Below are 21,880 nucleotides of genomic sequence, written 5' to 3'. Positions count from 1 at the left end.
CCATGAGCCCAGTGACGTCACTTCTTCCACTCAGGGCAATCTGAGTCCACAACAGCAGCCACCACATCTTTGGAGCATGTGAGAAGTCTCCCACAGAGAAAACTCAAGCCTGCCTCTCCTGCCCCATCCAAGCTAGCTCCTGTCCTCAGCCAGGACAGCACAGGTGTGTTTACACAGTTGCGAAATGCTACTTATACCGTGTCAAGCTCATTTGCTTTCTTTTAGATTTCTCATTTTCTTTCTCTCTTTTTTTTTAATTATCCATTCTACATTTAGTAGATAGTATTTTTTTTAAAAGAAGATCTTCAATTTTTCCCCCTATTACCCCTTATTTGGCATAATTGTGAGAATTAAACTATGGATTCTTGTGGATTTTTAATTATGTAAAGTAAAACAATGAGTGCATTGATCAAGCTTAAACTAATTAAAGACAATTTTTAATGTCAGCATTGAGTTTACAATCAAATTTATGTAATGGCTGCAAGAATAGTTTATGCTTTTTAAATCCAAACCAAAATCCAGTTTAATTTCAACCTGTGTGATTGATTATAGTTTTATCTCTTTAACTTCTTTTAGTTTAGAAGAAAGAAGCCAATGCGTTGGTTATGACTGACTTTTTAGCGACTTGTGAACAGTTGGCTGGATATTTTATATTTTTTCTTCATATTTGGGTGTACTACATCTAATTTTTCATTTTTCTTTAATTAGACACTAGTACTGCTTTCAGGGACAATAAAAAGGTGCATTTTAAATGGCAGAAATAAGATAAACTTTCCAAAAAAATAACAGGTTTTTCTCAGTGAAGTTAAGAATATGGTTTTTTGAAAAATATTTGTAAAAAGGAAATTTAAAAGGAGAAAGTGATAGAAATTCATAATAAAATCCTGATCTTGAAAAAGTACCCTTGCTGTGAGTGCACCGGATATGTCGGTGAAGAAGATGGTATAGGATTTCTTCATTTTATAGTGTTTGATTCCCATTAAGGTTTTTGTTGTTAAAGGACTGAGATCAGCCCTGTTCAAATGTTAAAAAATTACCACCAGATGCGATCTAGTAGCAACATTTAAAACAGGTAAGTTTTTTACAGGACCTCAGATCGATGGATATTTTATCCAAATAAATTAGGTGCATTGCGTTTTAAAGAAATAATGTAGTTTCCACTTCCATCACTTCTGGACTTTAACTCTTGATCGTAGGGATGTTTTCCTTCCTCTATGCAGGAAATTTCCACCAGCACCACAGAGATTCAGGAGAAACTGAGGCTGTGGGCTGTAGACAAGGCATGGCTTCTGATGCAGAGCCAACATGTTTTCTATCCTGGTCCCACCACTAACCAACTGCAACCTTCAGTAGGTATCCCCATCTGTGAGTCCCAGAGAGGTTGAAAAACAAAAATGTTAAAGATTCTCCCACATGGTTAATTGTGAGAATTAAACTGGCTAGTCAAACCTCTGACTCACAACAGACACCCCATAAACGCAAATCTCCTACTCTCAATTCTCAGTCGAGAGAATGCAATCTGCTGGAAGTCTTCTGCGTCCCAAAGTGCTGCTGCTAAATGAAATAACAGGAGTTCCTAGTGCCGAACATTTATCTACAGCTAGCACCCTTGAGACCCGTTTTATCTGCCAATGATGCATTCTCTCTCTATCATCAAAGTACACGGTATTCACACATTGATCAAATTGCAAAAATACAGGGAATTTGTGAAATTGAGAGTTGTGTCCCATCTCTAGCATCACCTTCCTCAAGAGACACAGTATTCAATGAAGAAGTTGTAAGTGGCCTTGTGGATGCCTATCTTGCCTGGTGGTCACATCTTTGAGGCAGGCACAGGTGACGAAGTGATGATGATATGAATGGATCAGTCTTTCAAGACACTTGATGATTTCGTAGTCAGGAAGAGCAAGACTGGTCATGTTCAAGCCTAGCATCTGGGACACCACCTCCCTGAAGTCTACCAGCTGCAATATCAGACAGAAACATGTTAACTAAGAGAAAAAAAAAATGCATCGACTACTGCTTAGCCAAACGCAACAACAACAAAAACCTGTGGAAAAACCCAGGTTTGCAGGAGGTGAGCAAATGACGTACCCCCTTTAACCTTAGGTTTCTTACAAAATACCAAATTACCTTTAAGCCCCTTTGGGTACTGAACTTCAAGAGATTTTATAACACTTCTTTGTGAGTCAATTCATGTGATATTGTCTACTAAGTCAAGAATCCCAGTGAAGCAACCCTGAATGAGACTGACCTCACTAGGACTCCCCTTTCTTGTCTCCAGGGTGGGGTTAACCATCTACCTCAGAAGGCTGTTCTGAAATTCAGATCAAATGAATTGGTGATTGCATGTGTGCTTCTGCATACTAGAAAGTGCCATGCAAATGTTGGTGTTGTTGTGTCCAGGAATGATCAATGCTCACACATTGAAATTTTAGCTAGGTGATAACCTCTCACACTAAAAAGAAAGAACAAATGGCAAGAAAATATGATTGATGAAAACAGGAGGACTTCCAATTATTAACAAATCACACAGATTGCCACTTCACAAGTGAACTGCTCTGGGACTACTATCTGTTATTAAAAAAAAAAAAAAAGTAAAATGGGGGACTGGAGACAACAGTTAAAATATGCCTCACGTGCCTTCAAATTCTCACCGGCTGGTTTCTGTGGTTCTAGGCTAATGCAGAAGCAGATATATCAGGGGTCTCTGGCCAACACCTCCTAAAGGTGCCTTCCACTTTAGAAAAGGTGTGATCCAACCTGAAGACAGCTATATCCAGGAGAACACCATCCAAATACTTCCACCCCATGCTCATTCACTTCCTGACCTTTTGTTCCTTGCAGAGGCCAATTTGGGAACTGTAAAGTTCTCTCCAGTTGTTATGGTCTGAATGTTTGTGCCTCCTCAAAATTTATGTTGAAATCCGATCACCAATGTGATAATATTAAGAGGTAAGACCTTTGGTGGGTGATTAGGTCATGAGGGTGGAACCCTCATGAATGGGAGTAGGGCCCTTAAAAAGAGGTCCCAGAGAGCTGTCTTGCCATTCCACCATGTCAGGTCACAGCAAGAAAGCACTGGCTGGTTCAAGCCAGGAAATTGACCTCACCAGACAATCTTGATCTTGGACTTCCCAGTCTCCAGAACCATGAAACATAAATTCTTGTTGTTTAGCAGCCACCCAGTCCATGGTATTTTGTTATAGCAGCTTGAAAGGACTAAGACACCAACTTAGCCACCCAGATGAAAAAAGTGTCCCTCAGACTCTTCTATCCTTTTGAATGTGGCCAAAGCTCAGAATGTCTGAGAGGTTTTCTTTCTGAGAACACATGAGCCAAAGCAGAGGCAGCCAAAGCGGGGGGAATCCTAGGGTCAGAGTCCAGTCTATGCCCTTTTGAGCTTTAGAAAGAGAATGAGATAAAAACCAAAGCAATGGAGGTCAAGCTGCCCAGTACATGTTTCTTTTTGCCTGACCTCCTGATGGACTCAGTAGATAAACCTCCTCCCTGCAACCAGGGAGCGAATGAGTACTTTTTTTATGGCTTACATCTGTGCTTGGTTGGCCACTAAGTCTGGGTGCCACTGTTTGAGATTTGGGGCTGTTTCCTGCAACTGATCTCTGCTAAAGATATGGCTTCCTTCCTGAAGCCAAAGCCCTGGTTAACGTCAAGAGATCTGGGATGATGCAAACTTCACAGGCAATCATTGAACACAACAAAAACCTTGCCAGAACCAGAACCTGGTTTTTCACCAAACCTTTCCACTGCTTTGAAAAGAACATATTTTTCTTTCCTACACATTGTGCCATGAAAATGTTAATAATTTTTCTTAGCAGAGTAAATCACACTGATTATTTGAATGCCAAAAAGATGCTGGAGGGAAGGCAGAAATGTTTAAAAAGGGTAGAGAAAGCTTTGTAAATTGTTTTTGAAGAAATGTACGGATAGTGTTTTGCTTTGGGAGCTCATGTACTAAAATTGGAACAACACCGAGAAGATTAGCATGGTCCCTGTAAAGGGATGACGTACATTCATTAACCATTCCATATTTTTCTTAAAAAGAAATACATGAATAATGATCAAGCTTTCAAATTGTCCTATCAATTCCTAAACAAGAATGTTTTGATACCATATTTATATCCACCTGTTTTTCTCTCTTTTCTGCTTCTTCCAGAGATTTTTTTAGTGTCTTCATTTCACTGGTTACCACTTCAATCATGTTTTTGGCCCTTTCTTTATTCTCCTTAGCCTCATGTTCTGTAGTATCCAGTTCTGACTTGACAGACATTAGCTTTTTCTCAGCTTTCTCCTTCATTTTCTCCAGCTTGTCTCTGGATTTACTTAGATCTTCAATGGCTTTAGTCTGTTCCAAAGTTTTAATCTAAAAAGTCAAGAGAATGTGGATAATTTATTGTGCATTTATTTGGGAAAACTGTGTCAACAACACAAATCAAAAGTCAATGGAATTCACTTCATAACTTTTATGAATAAAGAATGGAATTTATTCCCAAATAGTTACACAAACTTTGCTAAGTATATGTGCTGGATGAACATGTCTTAAGACAGTTACTGTTCATAAGTAACATATTAGAGTACTCTTATTTGAAAAATTAAGGAGATAAGATTGTAGACAGCATGACTCTGGAGCTAGATACTAAAATTAAGCCTGCTGGTATGCACACACACTCTTACAAGTTTCATACACAAAAGGAACATGAACTTTCTGCCCCTACCAATGGGACACCTTGGGCATATAAACATTAGGAAGATCAAAATGTCTCCTCTTCTAATGTTTTCTTCTTCTCCCTAGGGAAGCCCCACCTGAAATCCCCCTCAGAAAGTCTTCATGACTGCTGTGAGGACAATATAGATTGGCAATTTTTCAGAAGTGTCTTTTGATTTTGCCAATGAGTACGGGAGATGGAAGACAACAACTGTGTTCTCCAGCCAACAAAGGGGAAGAATGGTGCCTCCCTTGAGGAAGCTGTCCCAGGATCTTAAATCCAAAACAGAGTATGCTGGAGTATGAGGCATGTTTCTGTATTAGCCTATTGGTTAAGATTATACCAGAGCTGCTAATAAAAAGAATAGAAGTTAAAAAAAGGAATGCAATTATGACACATAATGATGAACCTTGAAAACATGCTAAGTGAAATAAGCCAGACACAGACTGACCTGAAATCCCCCTCAGCAAGTCTTCATGACTGCTGTGAAGACAATATAGATTGGCAATTTTTCAGAAGTGTCTTTTGATTTTGCCAATGAGTATGGGAGATGGAAGACAACAACTGTGTTCTCCGGCAAACTTATACAAAGTACTTAGAATGGGCAAATTCATAGAAATAACACACAGAAAAATCACCGAGGGCTGGGGAAAAGGAGAAGTGGGAGCCATGCTTTGGTGGGCACAGAGATTCAGTTTGGGATGATGGGAAAATTCTGGAAATGAATAGGGGTGATAGTTGCACAGCATTGTAAATGTACTTAATGCCACTGAATTTTACACATATTAAAGGTTAAAATGGTACATATTATGTTTATTGTATTACAACTTAAAAAGAATTTGAAGCACTTTCCTTTATTATTTCAATAGCTTTTGGGAGTACAAATAGATTCGGTCTGGGCTTTAAGGTGTACCCGCCACCCCAGATTTGAAGCAATTCTTCACAGACAAAAAAAAAATTTTAAGGAACATTAAAAAAATACAATGAGCTACCACTCACTATCCACTAAGTTGGCTAAAATAAGACAATCACAACTGTTAGCAAGGAAGTGGAGAAACTGGTACTCTGACACACTGTGGATGGGATTGTAAAATGGTGCTGCTGCTATGGAAAACAGGTAAAAATAGAGTTACCACATGATCCAGCAATTCTGTCTTTTCCCAGTATATAACAAAGAAAATTGAAAAATTAGGTCCACATAATCACAACCACTGAAAAGTGAAAACAACCCAAATTTCCATCTGCTAATGAATGGAAAAGCAAAACACAGCAGAGTCATAAAACGCAATGCTATTCAGCAACAAAAAAGAATGGAGTTCTATGACACTCTACAACATGAATGAACCTTGAGAATATGCAAGCGAAAGAAACCAATTGCAAAAGACCACATATTCTATGATTCCATTTATATGAAAGATCCAGAAATGGTCAGGAGCTGGTGGGAGGGGAGAATGGGGAGAAACTGCTTCTGAGTACAGGGTTCCTTTTGGGGGGTGATGAAAATGTTCTGAAATTAGATAGCAGCGTTGTTTGCAGTATGTGAATATACCAAAAACCACTCAATTGTACGTTTTTAAGAAATGAATTTTATGGTATGTGATCTGTATCTTGATACGGTTATTTGAATGTGCTTTCTGTTATTTGAAAGTGCATTTACAAAGAAGCTCTTTAAAAACATCAGAATAAATTGCCTTGAAATAAATCAATAAACTTGCTGGTATAGAATGAATAGACAAAGAGCAAAGACCAGGACATCTCTGGATTTATTTCTGAGCTTCCTAACGTTTTAGACAAGGTGCATAGCCTAGTCTCAGAGAAAAAGTATCATTCTGTGTTAAATTTTGTGATCAAACCATTTAAAAATAAATATGAAATAAATAGAATAAAAATATCAAATAATGAGTGTTTGCTGTCTTCTTCTTTCCCTCTGGTCCCGTCTTTCCTGAGAATGAAGGACATTTTCTTGCTGCTTCTGTTCCCATTCTACTACTCCTAGGGAAGAATCTGGGTAAAGGGGAAATTTGTCAGAAAGGAAACAAGCCATGGAGGCTACGTTGACCTACAACGATAAAGTGCTGAGAGAGAAGCAGGGAGAGAGGAGAAAGAATCTATGCTATCGAGACTGGAGGAAAGCCTTTTTGAAGAAACTTGGAATGGGGCAAGAGGGAAGTGTGAGGAGTCATAGTTGTTACACAGCAATGGAATTAGAGAGAAACAGACATGAGAACGTTTCTGCTCCCAATTAATGAAATCCCTCTGTGTATTCTTTTTCAAGTAATGATTATAAAACTTACAACGGTCATTTAGTTGCTGAACTGCTATTTTTCTTTTCTTATTGTTTTTTGTTGAACTGCTAATTATTTATTGACAAAGGGTTTTGAGGTGGCTGGGACTTGCATGGATTATATTTGGAGGCTACTATCAGAGACTGAACTATCTCACTTGTCTTGAACTTAGAGTACATCTTTACTGTGACTGAGTATCTGAATCATGGGACAAGTTGACCTGCTCTACACTCTGAAGGTTCTTACGATCCCACTAGAAAGCCAGAGGAATGGTAGCAACTATTCTAAGTCTAGGACATGCCATGGAGGAGACACAATGGCTTGGGATATGGATGTCCAGAGGGAAAAATCAGACCTATACCATTTTATGTGGCTTCACTAAATTGAGGAAACCTGAGTCAAATACCTGCTAAACTCATAAACTAGAAACCAGATTTTACCTACTATAAATTAAGTTTATTTCTGCTATAGACTGAATGTCTGTGTCCCCCTAAAATTCATATGTTGACATTCTTACCCCCAACGTAAGACTACCTTACCTTACTGCACTCCTTAACACCTTATCCCAAAGTATTACCTTAATACTTTACCTAAATACATTAATAGGATATTAATACCTTACCTTTATACCTTATCTAATTACCTTAATACCTTGGGGTAAGGTATTAAGAAGCGGGGCCTTTGGAAGATGACTAGGGCATGATGGGAGCCCTCATGGGTGGGATTGGTGCCTTATAAAAGAGGCCCCCAAAAGCTGCCTCACCCCTTCTACCATGTGAAGACACAGCAAGAAGGCACCATCTATAAACCGGGAAGCAGGCCCTCCCCAGATGTCGAACCTGCTAGGCACTCTGATCTTTGCCCTCTCAGCCTACAGAACTGTGAGAAATCAATTTCTGTTGATAATAAGCCACCAAGTGTATGGTATTTTGTTATAGCAACCTGAAAGGACTAAGACAGCTTTCTAGACCAAGAGGAGGTAGATAGCAGACATACTCAGACAGGTTAATAGCTACGTAATTGACTCCATCCAGAGGAGATAAAATCCCTTGGGCACTGACAGCTGCAGTGGGACTTACAGCCAAAACGGCATAAGAAAAACTGCTGCAGCTTGAGAAATAGGCAGAAAGTTAAAATGTCAACAGCTGAGGGAAGAAACTCTGAGTGATTACTGGAGTCAATGGAAGAAGGTACCACAGAGCAGGCACTTGGGACAGGGAAATGCTACCCACTGAGTGCAGGTCTACAGAGACCAACCTTGGAGACCATTTATAGATCCTGAGTTATCAAAATCCTTACTTGACTATGAACTGCATATTAGATATCAATATATCAGAATACTTTCTCTATGTTAATTCCTAAGTGTGATGATTGTGCTATGATCATGTAGAAGAATGCCCTCATTCTTAAAAGAGACATGGAAAAGAATTCGGGGTGAAGTATCATAATGTTTGCAGCTTACTCTCAAATTATTTGGCAAAAAAAAAACCAATAAATATAGTAATCAGTAAAATATTAACAGTCTATATAAAGAGTAAAAGAGTATCTATTAAACTACTCCTTCCATTGTTCTATAGATTAGAAGTTTTTCGAAACAATAGAATATTGTCAAAATAAATTCAGAAAGGGAATGTATTTGTTATGGACTCTGTTTGAAAAAGTTTATAAAAATATATGTGTAAATGCAATTATAAATTGTGTAAAAATACTGCTCAAAATCATATACTCTGTAGACTATCAAATGTTTTACCAATTAGGGACATTACATTGATTAAATAAACATCAATTTTTAAAACAGGGTTATCTACCTTGACAACAAAGAGATTTTTTCCACACACAAACTATCTCACTGCTGCAAAGAAAATATGTGGCAAATGGGAAATGCTGGGATTGGTATGTTGAATTCAAAATCTTATATTAACAGAAGAAGAGAAACATTCAGCCTGTCTGTTTAGACAGGGAAAACTTGACAGTGGGCTATCTACCAAAGGTGATGGAACACAGCTTGGAGGGCTAGACGCTCATGAATCAAGTCCTAATGAGAAGAATCTATTGCCAAGAACTTTATCACAATCCTGAGGGCTGCCCGAATTCTTGTTGTCAGGAAGCAAGAGCAAGTAATGGAGCTCTGAGCCAAGCCACCAGGACAGAACTGGGAGCCAGCAGCAGTGATGGGAGCTTTAGCCTCCTAAAGTCAAACCCAACAAGAGACTCCTGGGAGTGGAGTGGAACTAAGTTGGTTTCTTAATCTTCCTAAGGGAAATTCTCCTAGCCAGCTCAGAGTTCATTGAGAGACTGTGCCCCTTATTTTCTTCCAGTGGGACGAACAGGTCATAAACAAGATTGATGTGCCACTCAGGCTCTAGCAAGAATGGAGAAGGTTCCAAGTGTGTTTCACTTGTCATAAGCATTGTATCTACTGGCTGCTTTCTTAATGGAAAGAATTTTAAAATCTAGTGAACAATTCTCTCTTATGTTATAAAGTCCAAAGGCCCCAAAAATAAAGGTGATTAAATTGAAACTTGATGTGTTGGCTCCTCCAGAAGATCCAAATCCCCCAGCTGGAGGGTTTCAAGAAGCTGCATTGAAAACACCACCCACCAGGTATGGTGGCTCATGCCTGTAATCCCAGCACTTTGGGAGGCGGAGATGAGAGGATTGCCTGAGCCCAGGTGTTCAAGAGCAGCCTGGGCAAATTGGTGAGACTTCATCTCTACGATAAATTTTTTAAAAACAAGCCAGGCATGGTGGCCCGCACCCATATTTCCAGCTACTTGAAAGGCTGAGATGGAAGGATCACCTGAGCCCAGCAGGTCGAGGCTATGATGGCTGTGAACATACCACTGCCCTCCAGCCTGGGCAACAGTGAGACTCCAACACACAAAAAAAAAAAAAGAAAAGAAAAGAGAACACCATCCAGCAGGAGCCAGGCACTGTATACGGGCTCTCTGAATGGGGTGAACCAAGTGGGAAAGTCTTTCAATGGCCCAAATAGGTGCCATGCCCCTCTTTAAAGAGGACCACAAAGATTTAACTAAGTAAGAGACATCATCAAGATGGCTGACTAGAAACAGCCAGCACTTACCTCTTCCACAAAAAAGGACCAAAACAACAAATAGATCATTACATATCAAAGAGTGTCTAGAAAGGAACACTGGGATTCAGTAAGGAAGTGAAAAAGACTTACTGAGACACAGAAGCTCAGGGTGGCAGCATAGAGGGGAAAGTGAAGTAGCTGGTCCGGATTGGCTCTGAGCAAGGACTCCCCATTGCAGGGAAAAGGCAGGCAGGAGAGCTTCAGCAGTCCACATTCACACCATGGGCATCTGCAGTCTTAGCTCCAGGAGAACCCTACAGCTCTCACAGGATACAAGCCCAGTACAGGGAGCTGCCTGGAGTCAATGCAACAGCATTATTCCAGAGAGGGAATTCATACTGAATCACCCCCCATTCCCAGGAATCCAGGCTGCTGCTGCACCTCACCATTTAGAGAACAAAGCCACCACCTGAGTACATGCCTGCCCAGTACTTCCGCATTTCCACATTTTTGTGGCCCCACTGACAGCTCACCACATCCATCCAAAGGGATGCAGCATCACAGTATCAGCTGGACCCAGTGATGCAGTCATAATCCTCACATCTAAGCCTACATAGCACCCTACACCCTGGGGAACAGGCAGTCCAACAAAGCATGGATCCTATCCCCAGGACAAAGGGAGCCAAACCACATGCTCCCAAGAACCTAAGAGCTGACTACTCATGACCTTCTGCCATGCCCACTGGCAACCCCACCATCTCCAGTGACCAGGCCACACCATGCATGCACTGCCTGCCATCCTCAGCCCCCACAAAGCCATGCCACAACCTCCACAAACAACCACAGTCTAGGCCACTGAAGCACTCACAGACACTATTAATGCTGATTACAGCTGAAGAAATCGTTCAGAGACTACACAACTGCCCTTACCCAAAATCAAAGTCAAGGCACACTATAGACCGTATATCTACAGAAAAAAATTCAATTCTTGCCTTATGAAAGCTATTCCATAAAATTACTCTTTTTTTGAGTCAGGGTCTCATTCTGTCACCCAGGCTGGAATGCAGTGGCATGATCATGGGTCACCATATCCTGAACTCAGGTGATCTTCTGCCTCAGCCTCCTGAGTACCTATCATATGCACAGATATCAAAATAAGGACACAGACACATGAAAAAGCAGGTAAACATGACATTTCCAAAGGAACACAATAATTCTCCAGTAACAAACCCCAAAGAAAAGGACCTCTATGAAATGTTTGGAAAGGAATTCAATTTTTTTTTTTTTGAGACAGGGTCTTGCTCTATCATCCAGGTTGGAGTACAGTAGCACAACTGTAGCTCACTGCAGCCTTGACCTCTTGAGTTCAAGCACTCCACCTTCCTCAGCCTCCAGAATAGCTGGGACTACAGGCATACACCACTGTGCCTGGTTTATGTTTTATGTTTGTAGAGACAAGATCTCACTTTGTTGCCTAGGCTGGTCTCAAACTCCTGGGCTCAAGTGATCATCTCACCTCAGCTTTCCAAAGTACTGAGATTACAGGAATGATTACACCATGCCTAGCCTTCAAATAATGATCTCAAGGAAACTCAGTGGATACAAGGGACCACAGTTCAATAAAATCAGGAAAACAATTTATGCTCTGGATGAGAAACTCAACAAAAAGATACCATAAAATAATCAAACAGACCAGATGCAATAGCTTACACCTGTAATCCCAGCACCTTGGGAGACTGAGGCAGGAGGTATTGCTTGATCCCAGGAGGTTGAGACCAGCTTGGGCAACATAGTGAGACCTCATCTCTACAAAAAAAAATTTTTTTTAATTAGCCAGGCATGGTGGCATACACCTGTAGTCGCAGGTACTCAGGAGGCTGAGGCAGAAGATCACCTGAGCCCAGGATATAGTGAGCCATGATCATGCCACTGCATTCCATCCTGGGTGACAGAGTGAGACCCTGACTCAAAAAAAAGAAAAAAGTAGAAAGGAGACTCTGACTCCATAATGGTAACATAAAAGCAAGCTGGCTTTACTTCCCTAGAACCCAAATATGAGGATGAGACAGTTCCTGGAGCCACAGAGAAGAAAAAAATAAGTCAAGTAGACAATAAGAAAATTGAACTTCCACATCTGCGATGCCCCTCACAATCTGAGACAATCTTCCCAGCATCAAGCATATGGAAAACCTCCCCTCAACTTATGATTTCTACATTGGAAAAAGTGAGATCAAGGTGCACACCCAGCTTCCTCACTATCTTGGGTTCCCTGGTAAGAAACCAGTCCCTGCCATAACCTACAGAAAGAATCACAAGTGCCTGTAGGCAGAAATATTCCTGGGGACAGAGAAAAAAGGAGAGGCAGGACTACCATCCCCAGCCCTGAAAAATTGCTCTTTAATTCAGTCAAATAAAATACCAAATCAAAGTAACCATTTAGCAAAACCACATTGTAGAAGGTATGTTTTTCAGGTCTTCTGACAAAAAACTCCTTGCCAGCTTTCCTACACTGCCAGGATATTTCCTTTGAAACCTCCCCCATTTGGGACAGGCAGCACTCTGATCATTCATTAGTGTTTAGGCTAACATGATCTTAAGGCACCTTCTAGGACCAAAAAGTAGGCAGCAGTGAAAGAAAAAAAAGAAATTCAACAGGTAAATTACAAAGAATCTCTAAGCAAACATATCCAATAATAACCAAAACAAGCCAGGCATGGTGGCCTGTAATCTCAGTACTTTGGGAGGCAAAGGCAAGAGAATTGCCTGAGCCCAGGGGTTCGACACCAGCATGGGCAACTTGGCGAGACCTCATCTCTACAATAAATCAAAAAATTAGCTGGGTGTGGTGGTACATGCCTGTGGTTTCAGCTACCTGGAAGGCTGAGGCAGAAGGATCACCTGAACCCAGCAGGTTGATACTGCGGTGGCTGTAAACATGCCATTGCACTCCAACCTGGGTGACAGAGTGACATGATGCTCTGACTTAAAAAAAAAAAAATCCAAACAAGCCATGCAGAAAGGACTGGAATAAATAACTAATTCTTCAATGCAAAGACATAGATGTATATCCACAAGAAACACCAGTAAACAAGAAACTATCACTTCCTCAAACAAACAAAGCAAGGAATCAATAACTAACCCTAACGAAATGTGGTGTGTGAATTCACTAACCAAGAATTTAAAATAGCAGTTTTAAGCCAGATGTGGTGGCACATGTCTGTTGTTTCAGTTATTCGGGAGGCTGAGGTGGGAGGATCACTTGAGTCCAAGGGTTCAATGCCAGTGTGGGTAACATAATAAGGTCCTATCTCAAAAAAAATTTTTAATAACTTTAAATTTTTTAATAAAAAATAATAGTATTAAGGAACTCAGTGATCTCCAAGATAACACAAAAAAGTAATTCAGAAATTTATCAGAGAAATTAACAGAGATTAAAATAAATTTTAAAAATTAAACAAATTGAAACTGAGAAATACATTTTCTGAAATAAAAAATTCATTAGAGGCTTTCAATAGCAGAAATAAAGCAAAGGAAAGAATCAGTGAGCTTGAAAACAAGCTGCTTGAAAATACAGTCAGAGGAGAAAAAAGAAAAAAAATGAAAAGGAATTAACATTGCCCACAAGGTATAAAAAATTACCTCAAAACACCAAATCTAAGAATTATTGATGTCCAAGAAAGAATTGAACAACAACAAGGGGTAGAAAAGTTATTCAACTAAATAATAACAGGCAACCTTCCAAAACTTGAGAAAGATATAAATATCCAGTTACAGGAAAGTCAGAAAAAACCAAATAGATTTGACCCAAATAAGACTACCCCAAGGCATATAATTATCAAATTCATAAAAATCTAGGACAAAGAGAGGATCCAGAAAGCAGCAAGAGAAAATAAGCATATGGTATGGAAGTTAAACTACACACCATGCCAGAGAGGCCTGACAGTTACAGAACATGTCACCACATTGCTGTTGAATGCACATTTTTTTAATATCAACACATGGAACATTCTCCAGAATGGACTATATCTTTTGTTTAATAGTTTATTTTATTTTAAAATTGGGGTACGGTTAAGGGTTAGGTATACAAATATGCATTGTGCATGTACCCTTGTTGATGAGGTGTGCCCCCCCTTCCCGAGACAGATATTGACTACCATTAATCCCACCTCCCTGCCCCTCCCTACCCCTGCCTCCATAGTTTCCTGCCACTGTCGATCCTTTTCTTATAGTATTACTGTAGTTGTTCAAGGTCCACTTATGAGTGAGAACATGTGATACTCAGATCTTTGTTTCTGTGAAAGATCACTCAGTATTATAAACTCTAATGCCATTCAGGTTGCTGAAAAATTCATGATTTTGTTCTTTTCTATGACTGCGTAATATTCCATTGTGTGTATGTACCACATTTTTTTTAATCCAGTCCTCTTTTGATGGACAGCACAGTTGGTTCCAAGATCTTGCTATTGTGAACAACGCTGCGATAAACATACGTGTGTAAGTATCTTTTTCATAGAGTGAACTGAGTTCTTCCGGGTATATTCCCAGTAGGGGGATTGCGGGGTCATATGGAAGGATGGACCATATCTTAAACCACAAAAGAAGTTACAACAAATTCATAAAAGCAGAAATCATATCAAGTATCTTTTCTAACCCTAATGGAATAAAACTAGAAATCATTAACAAGAGTAATCTTGAAAACTATGCAAACACATGGAAATTAATCAACATGCTCTTGAACAACCAATGAATCAACTAAGATATTAAGAGGAAAATGCAAAATTTCCCTGAAACAAATGAATATAGAAATGCAACATACCAACATTTATGGGATACATCAGTACTAAGGGGTAGTTTATAGCAACAAACACCTACATCAAAAAAGTAGAAAGACTTCAAATAAACAACCTAAGGATGCACCTCAAGGAAACAGAAAAACAAGAACAAGTCAAATCCAAACTTAGTGGAAAGAAAAAAATAAAAAAAGATTAGAGCAGAAATAAATGAAATTGAAACTAAAAAAATACTACACAGAAGATCAAGAAAATGAAACGCTGGGTTTTTTTTTTTAAAGAAAAACAAAACTGTCAAACTTTTAGTTCGACTAATATAAAGAGAAGACAAAATCAGAAATGAATAAGGAGATGAGCCCAGAAGTACAAATAATCACTAGAGACTATCCTGAACAACTATATGCCAACAAATTGAAAAACGTAGAAAAAAGACAAATTCCCAGATACAACCTACCAAGCTGAAACCAGAAAGAAATTTTTTAAAAACTTGAACAAACCAATAGCAAGTAATGAGATCAAAGTCATAATAAAAAGTCTTCCAAACAAAGAAAATCCCAGGGCATGGTGGCTTCGCTGATAAATTTTACCAAACATCTGAAGAACAAACGCCAATTCTGCTAAACTCTTTCGAGACACTGAAAAGCAGAGACTGAGAAGGCCGGGCCGGCTGCGCCTGTGAGGAGCCGGCGCGCGGCGTCGCGGGCGCGGACACGCGGGCACCCGGCTCCCGGGGGAGCGTCCCGGGCGGCGGCGGAGCGGGCGATGCCTCCGCGCGGGCGGCGCCGGGGCGGAGGGTCCCCGCTCCAGCGATGGGGGAGCCGCCGCAGCCCGCCGTGATCACCCCGGCCACGCGGGAGGAGGAAGAGCCGCTGGAGGCCGCCGGGCTGGAGAGGCAGCGCCAGATGCTGGAGAAGGCTCGCAGGTCTTGGGATAGAGAGTCAACAGAAATTCGGTATCGTAGACTTCAACATTTGCTTGAAAAAAGCAATATCTACTCCAGATTTTCATTGACTAAAATGGAACAGCAGCAATTAGAGGAACAGAAGAAGAAAGAAAACCTGGAGAGAAAAAAAAGGAATCTTTAAAAGTTACAAAGGGTAAAAAATTGGTTGGTGCAAGTGAAGGAAGTCCAGTTATGAAAAAGAAAAGAGGAAGAGAAGATGAATCAATACAGTATTTCAGAGGTCATATCAAAAGAGGAAATTTTGTCTGTGGCTAAAAAAAAAAAAAACAATGAATGAGGATGCAGACAACTCTTCTAATAATCTCTCTTAGAAGATATTCAGAAAAATAAAGATTCAAATAGTATAATTAAAGATAGATTGTCTCAAACTGTTAGACAGAATACTAAATTCTTTTCTGACCCAGTTCGGAAATGTAATGGACAGCCAATTCCCTTTCAACAACCGAAGTACTTCACAGGAGGAGTGATGCGGTGGGACCAAGTAGAATGGCTTAGGATGCTTTGGGAAAATGGAATGAATGGCATTTTAGCAGATGAACTGGGCTTGGAAAAGACAGTTCAGTGGATTGCTACAATTGCATTGATGATTCAGAGAGGAGTACCTGGACCTTTTCTTGTCTGTGACCCTTTGTCTACACTTCTGAACTGGATGGTGAGTTTGAAAGATTTACACCAGAAATCCCTACTATGTTGTATCATGGAACCCAGGAGGAACGTCAGAAATTGGTAAGAAATATTCACAAACGGACAGGAACGCTGCAGATTCATCCTGTGGTAATTACTTCATTTGAAATAGCCATGAGAGACCAAAATGCATTACAGTATTGCTATTGGAAATACTTAATAGTTGATGAAGGACACAGGATTAAGAATATGAAGTGCCATCTTATCAGGGAGTTAAAACGACTCAATGCTGATAACAAACTTCTTTTGACTGGTACTCCTTTGCAAAACAATTCATCAGAATGTTGGTCATTGCTAAACTTTTTGTTACCAGATGTATTTGATGACTTGAAAAGCTTTGAGTCATGGTTTGACATCACTAGTCTTTCTGAAACTGCTGAAGATATTATTGCTAAAGAAAGAGAACAGAATGTATTGCATATGCTGCACCAGATTCTAACCCCTTTCTTACTAAGAAGATTAAAATCTGATGTAGCTGTTGAAGTTCCTCCTAAACGAGAAGTAGTTGTTTATGCACCGCTTTCAAAGAAACAAGAGATCTTTTATACCACCATTGTGAACCGTACAATTGCAAACATGTTTGGAGCCAGTGAGCAAGAAACAGTTGACGTAACTCCTACTGGACAGCCAAAACAGTGAACTAGGAAGTCAATAAATTATAGCAAAATAGATGATTTCCCTAATGAATTAGAAAAATTGATCAGTCAGATACAGCCAGAGGTGAAACGAGAAAGAACTGTTGTCAAAGTGAATGTCCCTGTAGAATCTGAAGTTAATCTGAAACTGCAGAATATAATGATGCTACTTCGTAAATGCTATAATCATCCATATTTGATTATAGATCCTGTTACACAAAAGTTTAAGATCAATGAAGAGTTGATAACAACTTCCGGGAAATTCTTAATTTTGGATCGAATGCTGCCGGAACTTAAAAAAAGAGGTCACAAGGTGCTGTTTTTTTCACAAATGACGAGGATGCTGGACATTTTGATGGATTTCTGCCATCTTAGAAATTTCAACTTTAGCAGACTTGATGGGTTCGTGTCTTACTCAGAGAGAGAAAAAAATATGCACAACTTTAACACAGATCCAGATGTGTTTATCTTCTTAGTGAGTACACGTGCTGGGGGCCTGGGCATTAATTTGACTGCAGCAGATACAGTTATAATTTATGACAGTGATTGGAATCCCCAGTCTGATCTTCAGGCCCAGGATAGATGCCATAGAATTGGTCAGACAAAGCCGGTTGTTGTGTATCGCCTTGTTACAGCCAATATATCGATCAGAAAATTGTGGAAAGAACAGTTGCTAAAAGAAAACTGGAGAAGTTGATCATTCACAAAAATCATTTCAAAGGTGGTCAGTCTGGATTAAATCAATCTAAGAACTTTTTAGATCCTAAGGAATTGATGAAATTATTAAAATCTAGAGATTATGAAAGGGAAGTAAAAGGATCAAGAGAGAAGGTCATTAGTGATAAGGATCTAGAGTTGTTGTTAGATCGAAGTGATCTCATTGATCAAATGAATGCCTCGGGACCAGTTAAAGAGAAGATGGGGCTATTCAAGATACTAGAGAACACTAAAGATTCCAATCCTGAATGCTTATTTTAAGTTGAACCTAAAGAATGGCTTTTTAACGTTCCTGTTTACATCTAGTGATTTACCTGTATTGCTTTTGAAAGTCAGATTATCTACTTTACTTTTTGACGATATCAGTTGACATAATATATCTTGTACCATTGCACATTTAATAGATGGGAATGTTCTGCAGCCTTATTAAGAACAAGTAATTGTGTCCATATTAAGTTTAGATTTTCAGTTAACTTGTGAGACTGAATAGTACTCTTGGGTACAAGCTGATGTGTGCTTTACTGCTTCCAGATTTATACAGTCTTCCTGTGGAAGTTTAGCAAACGCCTTTGTTCCCTCCTTTAGTAATACGGTTCATGGGTTTTTGGTATTTCCGTTAACCGAGTAGGATTTGAAAGGGGGAGATTGGAATTATGCTTTCTATTGTTTTTAACTAAGAAATTGTCTTATTTTAGAGTCTATTTCTATGAGATAGTTTACCAAATGTTCATTATAAGATGATCTCATCAAATTATTTTTTCAGGTAAGTAGCAGGAAAAACAATAGCAAAAGAGTTGACAATCTTTGGCATTTGGTATTATGCTATTTTGGTTTCATTTACTAAACTATTACTGTACTACAAGAGTATGTCATGTAAAGATTTCAAGTGGATGTTGGGTTGACACAGAGAAGATTCTGAAAGAAACTGTAGGGTCTTGACAAAAGACCAGAAATTGTAAATGGTAGTATATCACGCAGAACAAGAGGAGAGATCTGAAAATGTATAGTTGGAGGATAGGTAGAACCAGAGAGAATAAAACAAGACTTAGGAGTATAAATGATGCAGAGTCCATAATAGAAGAGTATAAGGGCCAAAAAAGGCACAATTTAGGCCCTGAGGAAAGGATATCAGACAATAAGGAAGAAAAATTCTGAATATACCCTGGAAAAGGGGACATGCTCCCCTGTACTGGTTGTTTATCTTTTGGAAAAATGTTCTGTTGTTACTATGTATATTGAAATGTAGATCTGTTTATCTGTACCTTTGGATAATGTAATTAGGGTTCAGCAGAAAAGCTTTTTTTTTAAGTTGCTTTGCTACCTAAGCTGGAGTGCAGTGATACAGTCATGGCTCACTGCAGCCTCCACATCCGACTAATTTTTATTTATTTATTTATTTATTTATTTTTGGTAGAGTTGGAGTCTCATTACATAGCCTAGGATGATCTCAAACTCTTGACCTCAAGTGATCCTCCCACCTCAGCCTCCCATAGCACTGGGATTACAGAAATGAACCACCATGCCTGACCCTTCTGTCTAGAACATTTTTAAGAAATTCCCTTCCCACCCACTAGTCTGTTTCAGTTAAGTGAGTCTTCCCTTTGTTTAGTTTAGTCTGTCTTTTATTTCGATGCTTCTTCAAATGCCTTGGGGTTATTTACTGTTCCTCAAATTTTAGAGCAAGAAACTAGAAATCTAGAAGGAATCTCTCTAAGCTCTCTATATTTCTGGTTTGTCAGTAGATGGATTTGACTGCAGCATTATTTGGCTAGGCCACTTATTTGAGGGTCACCCAATTGTCAGAATATGTAGGTCTTTTTTGAGAGAGAAACCTTTCAATCTCTTGTCTTATGTGAGTATACATGTTACAAGTTTTCTTTCTGGGTGAGAAAGGAAAAGGGAATTGGAGATCTTACTATTCATAATGCAGACCTCTCCAGTTTTTAGTAAGATACTGCTTCCTGTCTATATCTTGGTTCTCTAATTCCAGAGACCCTCTAATTCACTGTTTCCAGGGAGTTATCCCTTCAGTTTCCTTCAGTGTTGGGGAGTGGCTTGGGCATTGGTGTTTAAGTGCTTCTTTCAACCCATTCTGTTGTTGTTGTTGTTGTTGTTGTTTTAAGCATCAGCTGCATACAGCATTGAGATTTAAATTTCTCCTGTCTGCTGAGACAGTTACCTCTCATGCATTTATTTTTTCGGTTTCCAAAATCTTAATGTTTTCATTATCTATTTAATTGTCCTGGGAGTTTAGTGCCTCTTCCTCTTATGGTCATTTTAGTTTCCAATTTTAGCAAGGTACTGAAGAACCGATGTCATGTACTTATTTCATGTTACAGAAACAAATGTTTCCTGCTTTGTCTTATGAAAATTATTCTCAAACCAGGTCTTGTCTTCCATAACTTGATCAAACAAGGAAAAATACTCTATTAGCTTTGTTTAGTGAGCCATTATTTCATGTTATTCGATGGTTATTGAGTATGTTAAGGTATGGTGAAAGTGGTACTTGAACATTTTCAAGCAAACATGTTTGATGGCGTCTTTCACTAATGTCTTGGCAATTTATGTGATTTTTTTTTAGTCTTTGCAACTTGAGGTAGTACTTTATAAGAAATCTACAAAGCACATTATAGTGCTTATATGTAATATGTATATTAAGGACACTAAATAAGTGCTTCTGGTGATTTTAAATTCTGTACTCTTTGTTTCAAAGAGTTATTTTAGTTTTGAGCTTCTTAAGGTGTGTACTAAAGTTTTAAAGATTCCATTGCTTTGTATCCAATACTTCTCAAAAACAACATATTGTAGTTTTTAATACTTCACATCAATTCTGGTTACAAAAATATAGCCCAAGAAATTATACTTGGTAAAATGAAAAGGTTTCTCTTGGTTGTTATTTCTTTAGTATCATTTATTGTTGTCACTTGGTTTGCTCCTACTGCTGCATTTAGGGAAGATAACCTCTTGACACAATCTAGTGGAGCTTGGTGGTTACACATATTTTATATTCCATAATTTGGTTAATAATGATTACAAATAACATGTTTATGTTTTTTTTAGAATTTAATGTATTTTTACTTACAGTTGGCAAATGTGATTGAAATAAATATACACTTAAAACTCATAAAGAAAAAAGTAGAGACTACTTTCAAACTCATTCTATGAAGCCAGAATTATCCTGATTTAAAACCAGGCGAGTACACACCAAAAAAGAAAACTACAGGCCATATCACTGATAAACATAGATGCAAAAATTCTCAACAAAATACTAGCAACCTGAATTCAACAACACATTAAAAAAATCATTCACCATGATGAAATGGGACTCACCCCCATAACACAGGATGGTTCAACATATACAAGTCAATAAACATTATGCATCACACTAATAAGACCAAGAACAAAAACATACAATAATTTCAATAGATACTGAAAAAGTATTCAGTAGAATTCTACACCCTTGTGACAAAAAACCCTCCACAAATTGGGTATAGAAGGAACATACCTAAATATAATAAAGGCCACATATGACAAATCCACAGCTAACATTATACTGAATGGGGAATAACCGAAAGTCTTTCCACTAAGATCTGGGTCAACACAAGGATGCCCACTTTCACTACTTCCACTGGAAGTCAGACTTAATATTTCATTGAAATGGTTAGAGGCCTGAGTAATCAACGAGTCAGTCAAACCCAGTCTCTCCTATACCTTTCCTATAGCTCATCTGTAAGAGTGTGTCAATTTCTTTATGGGAAATAAAACAACAAAGTAAACACACAAGCCAAATTTACTCACTTTTCCTACTCTCTTCCCCTTTTCATCCAAGTATTCCACAAGGGTAGTGCATCACTGTCTTTGTTTCTATTTCTTCTTTATCCCTCAAATTTGGCTTATTCTCAAAGCCCTCATCCACTACCACCATGATCTACTACCATTCATACATGAGTCATAGATTTTCCAAAGTCAAGTGTAGTGGGTATTCCTTTAGATTTTATCTCACTGCTTGATACTGTTGACCACAACCTCATTCTGAAGACC

General features: G+C 38.9%; 1 protein-coding gene and 1 pseudogene across 1 annotated transcript in view; one reads left to right on the top strand and one right to left on the bottom strand.

Moving 5' to 3' along the window:
• Positions 1-1,550: 1,550 nt before the first annotated feature.
• CCDC170 (coiled-coil domain containing 170) overlaps positions 1,551-21,880 on the bottom strand; it is a 70,319-nt gene continuing 49,989 nt past the window's right edge. The window contains exons 9-10 of the mRNA XM_008064962.2: positions 4,148-4,384; positions 1,551-1,964 (exon numbers count right to left, since the gene is read on the bottom strand). Coding sequence (XP_008063153.2) covers positions 1,764-1,964; positions 4,148-4,384 — 438 coding nt within the window. The 3' untranslated portion in view covers positions 1,551-1,763. The remainder of the gene's footprint in view (positions 1,965-4,147; positions 4,385-21,880) is intronic.
• LOC103267359 lies at positions 15,649-18,386 on the top strand (annotated as a pseudogene).

This window comes from Carlito syrichta, unplaced genomic scaffold (genome assembly GCF_000164805.1).
Source record: "Carlito syrichta isolate Samal-C Ts95f unplaced genomic scaffold, Tarsius_syrichta-2.0.1 Scaffold308114, whole genome shotgun sequence".
NCBI lineage: Eukaryota > Metazoa > Chordata > Mammalia > Primates > Tarsiidae > Carlito > Carlito syrichta.
The sequence above is the reverse complement of the archived record's forward strand: the minus strand, read 5'-3'. Positions and strand labels throughout refer to the sequence as shown.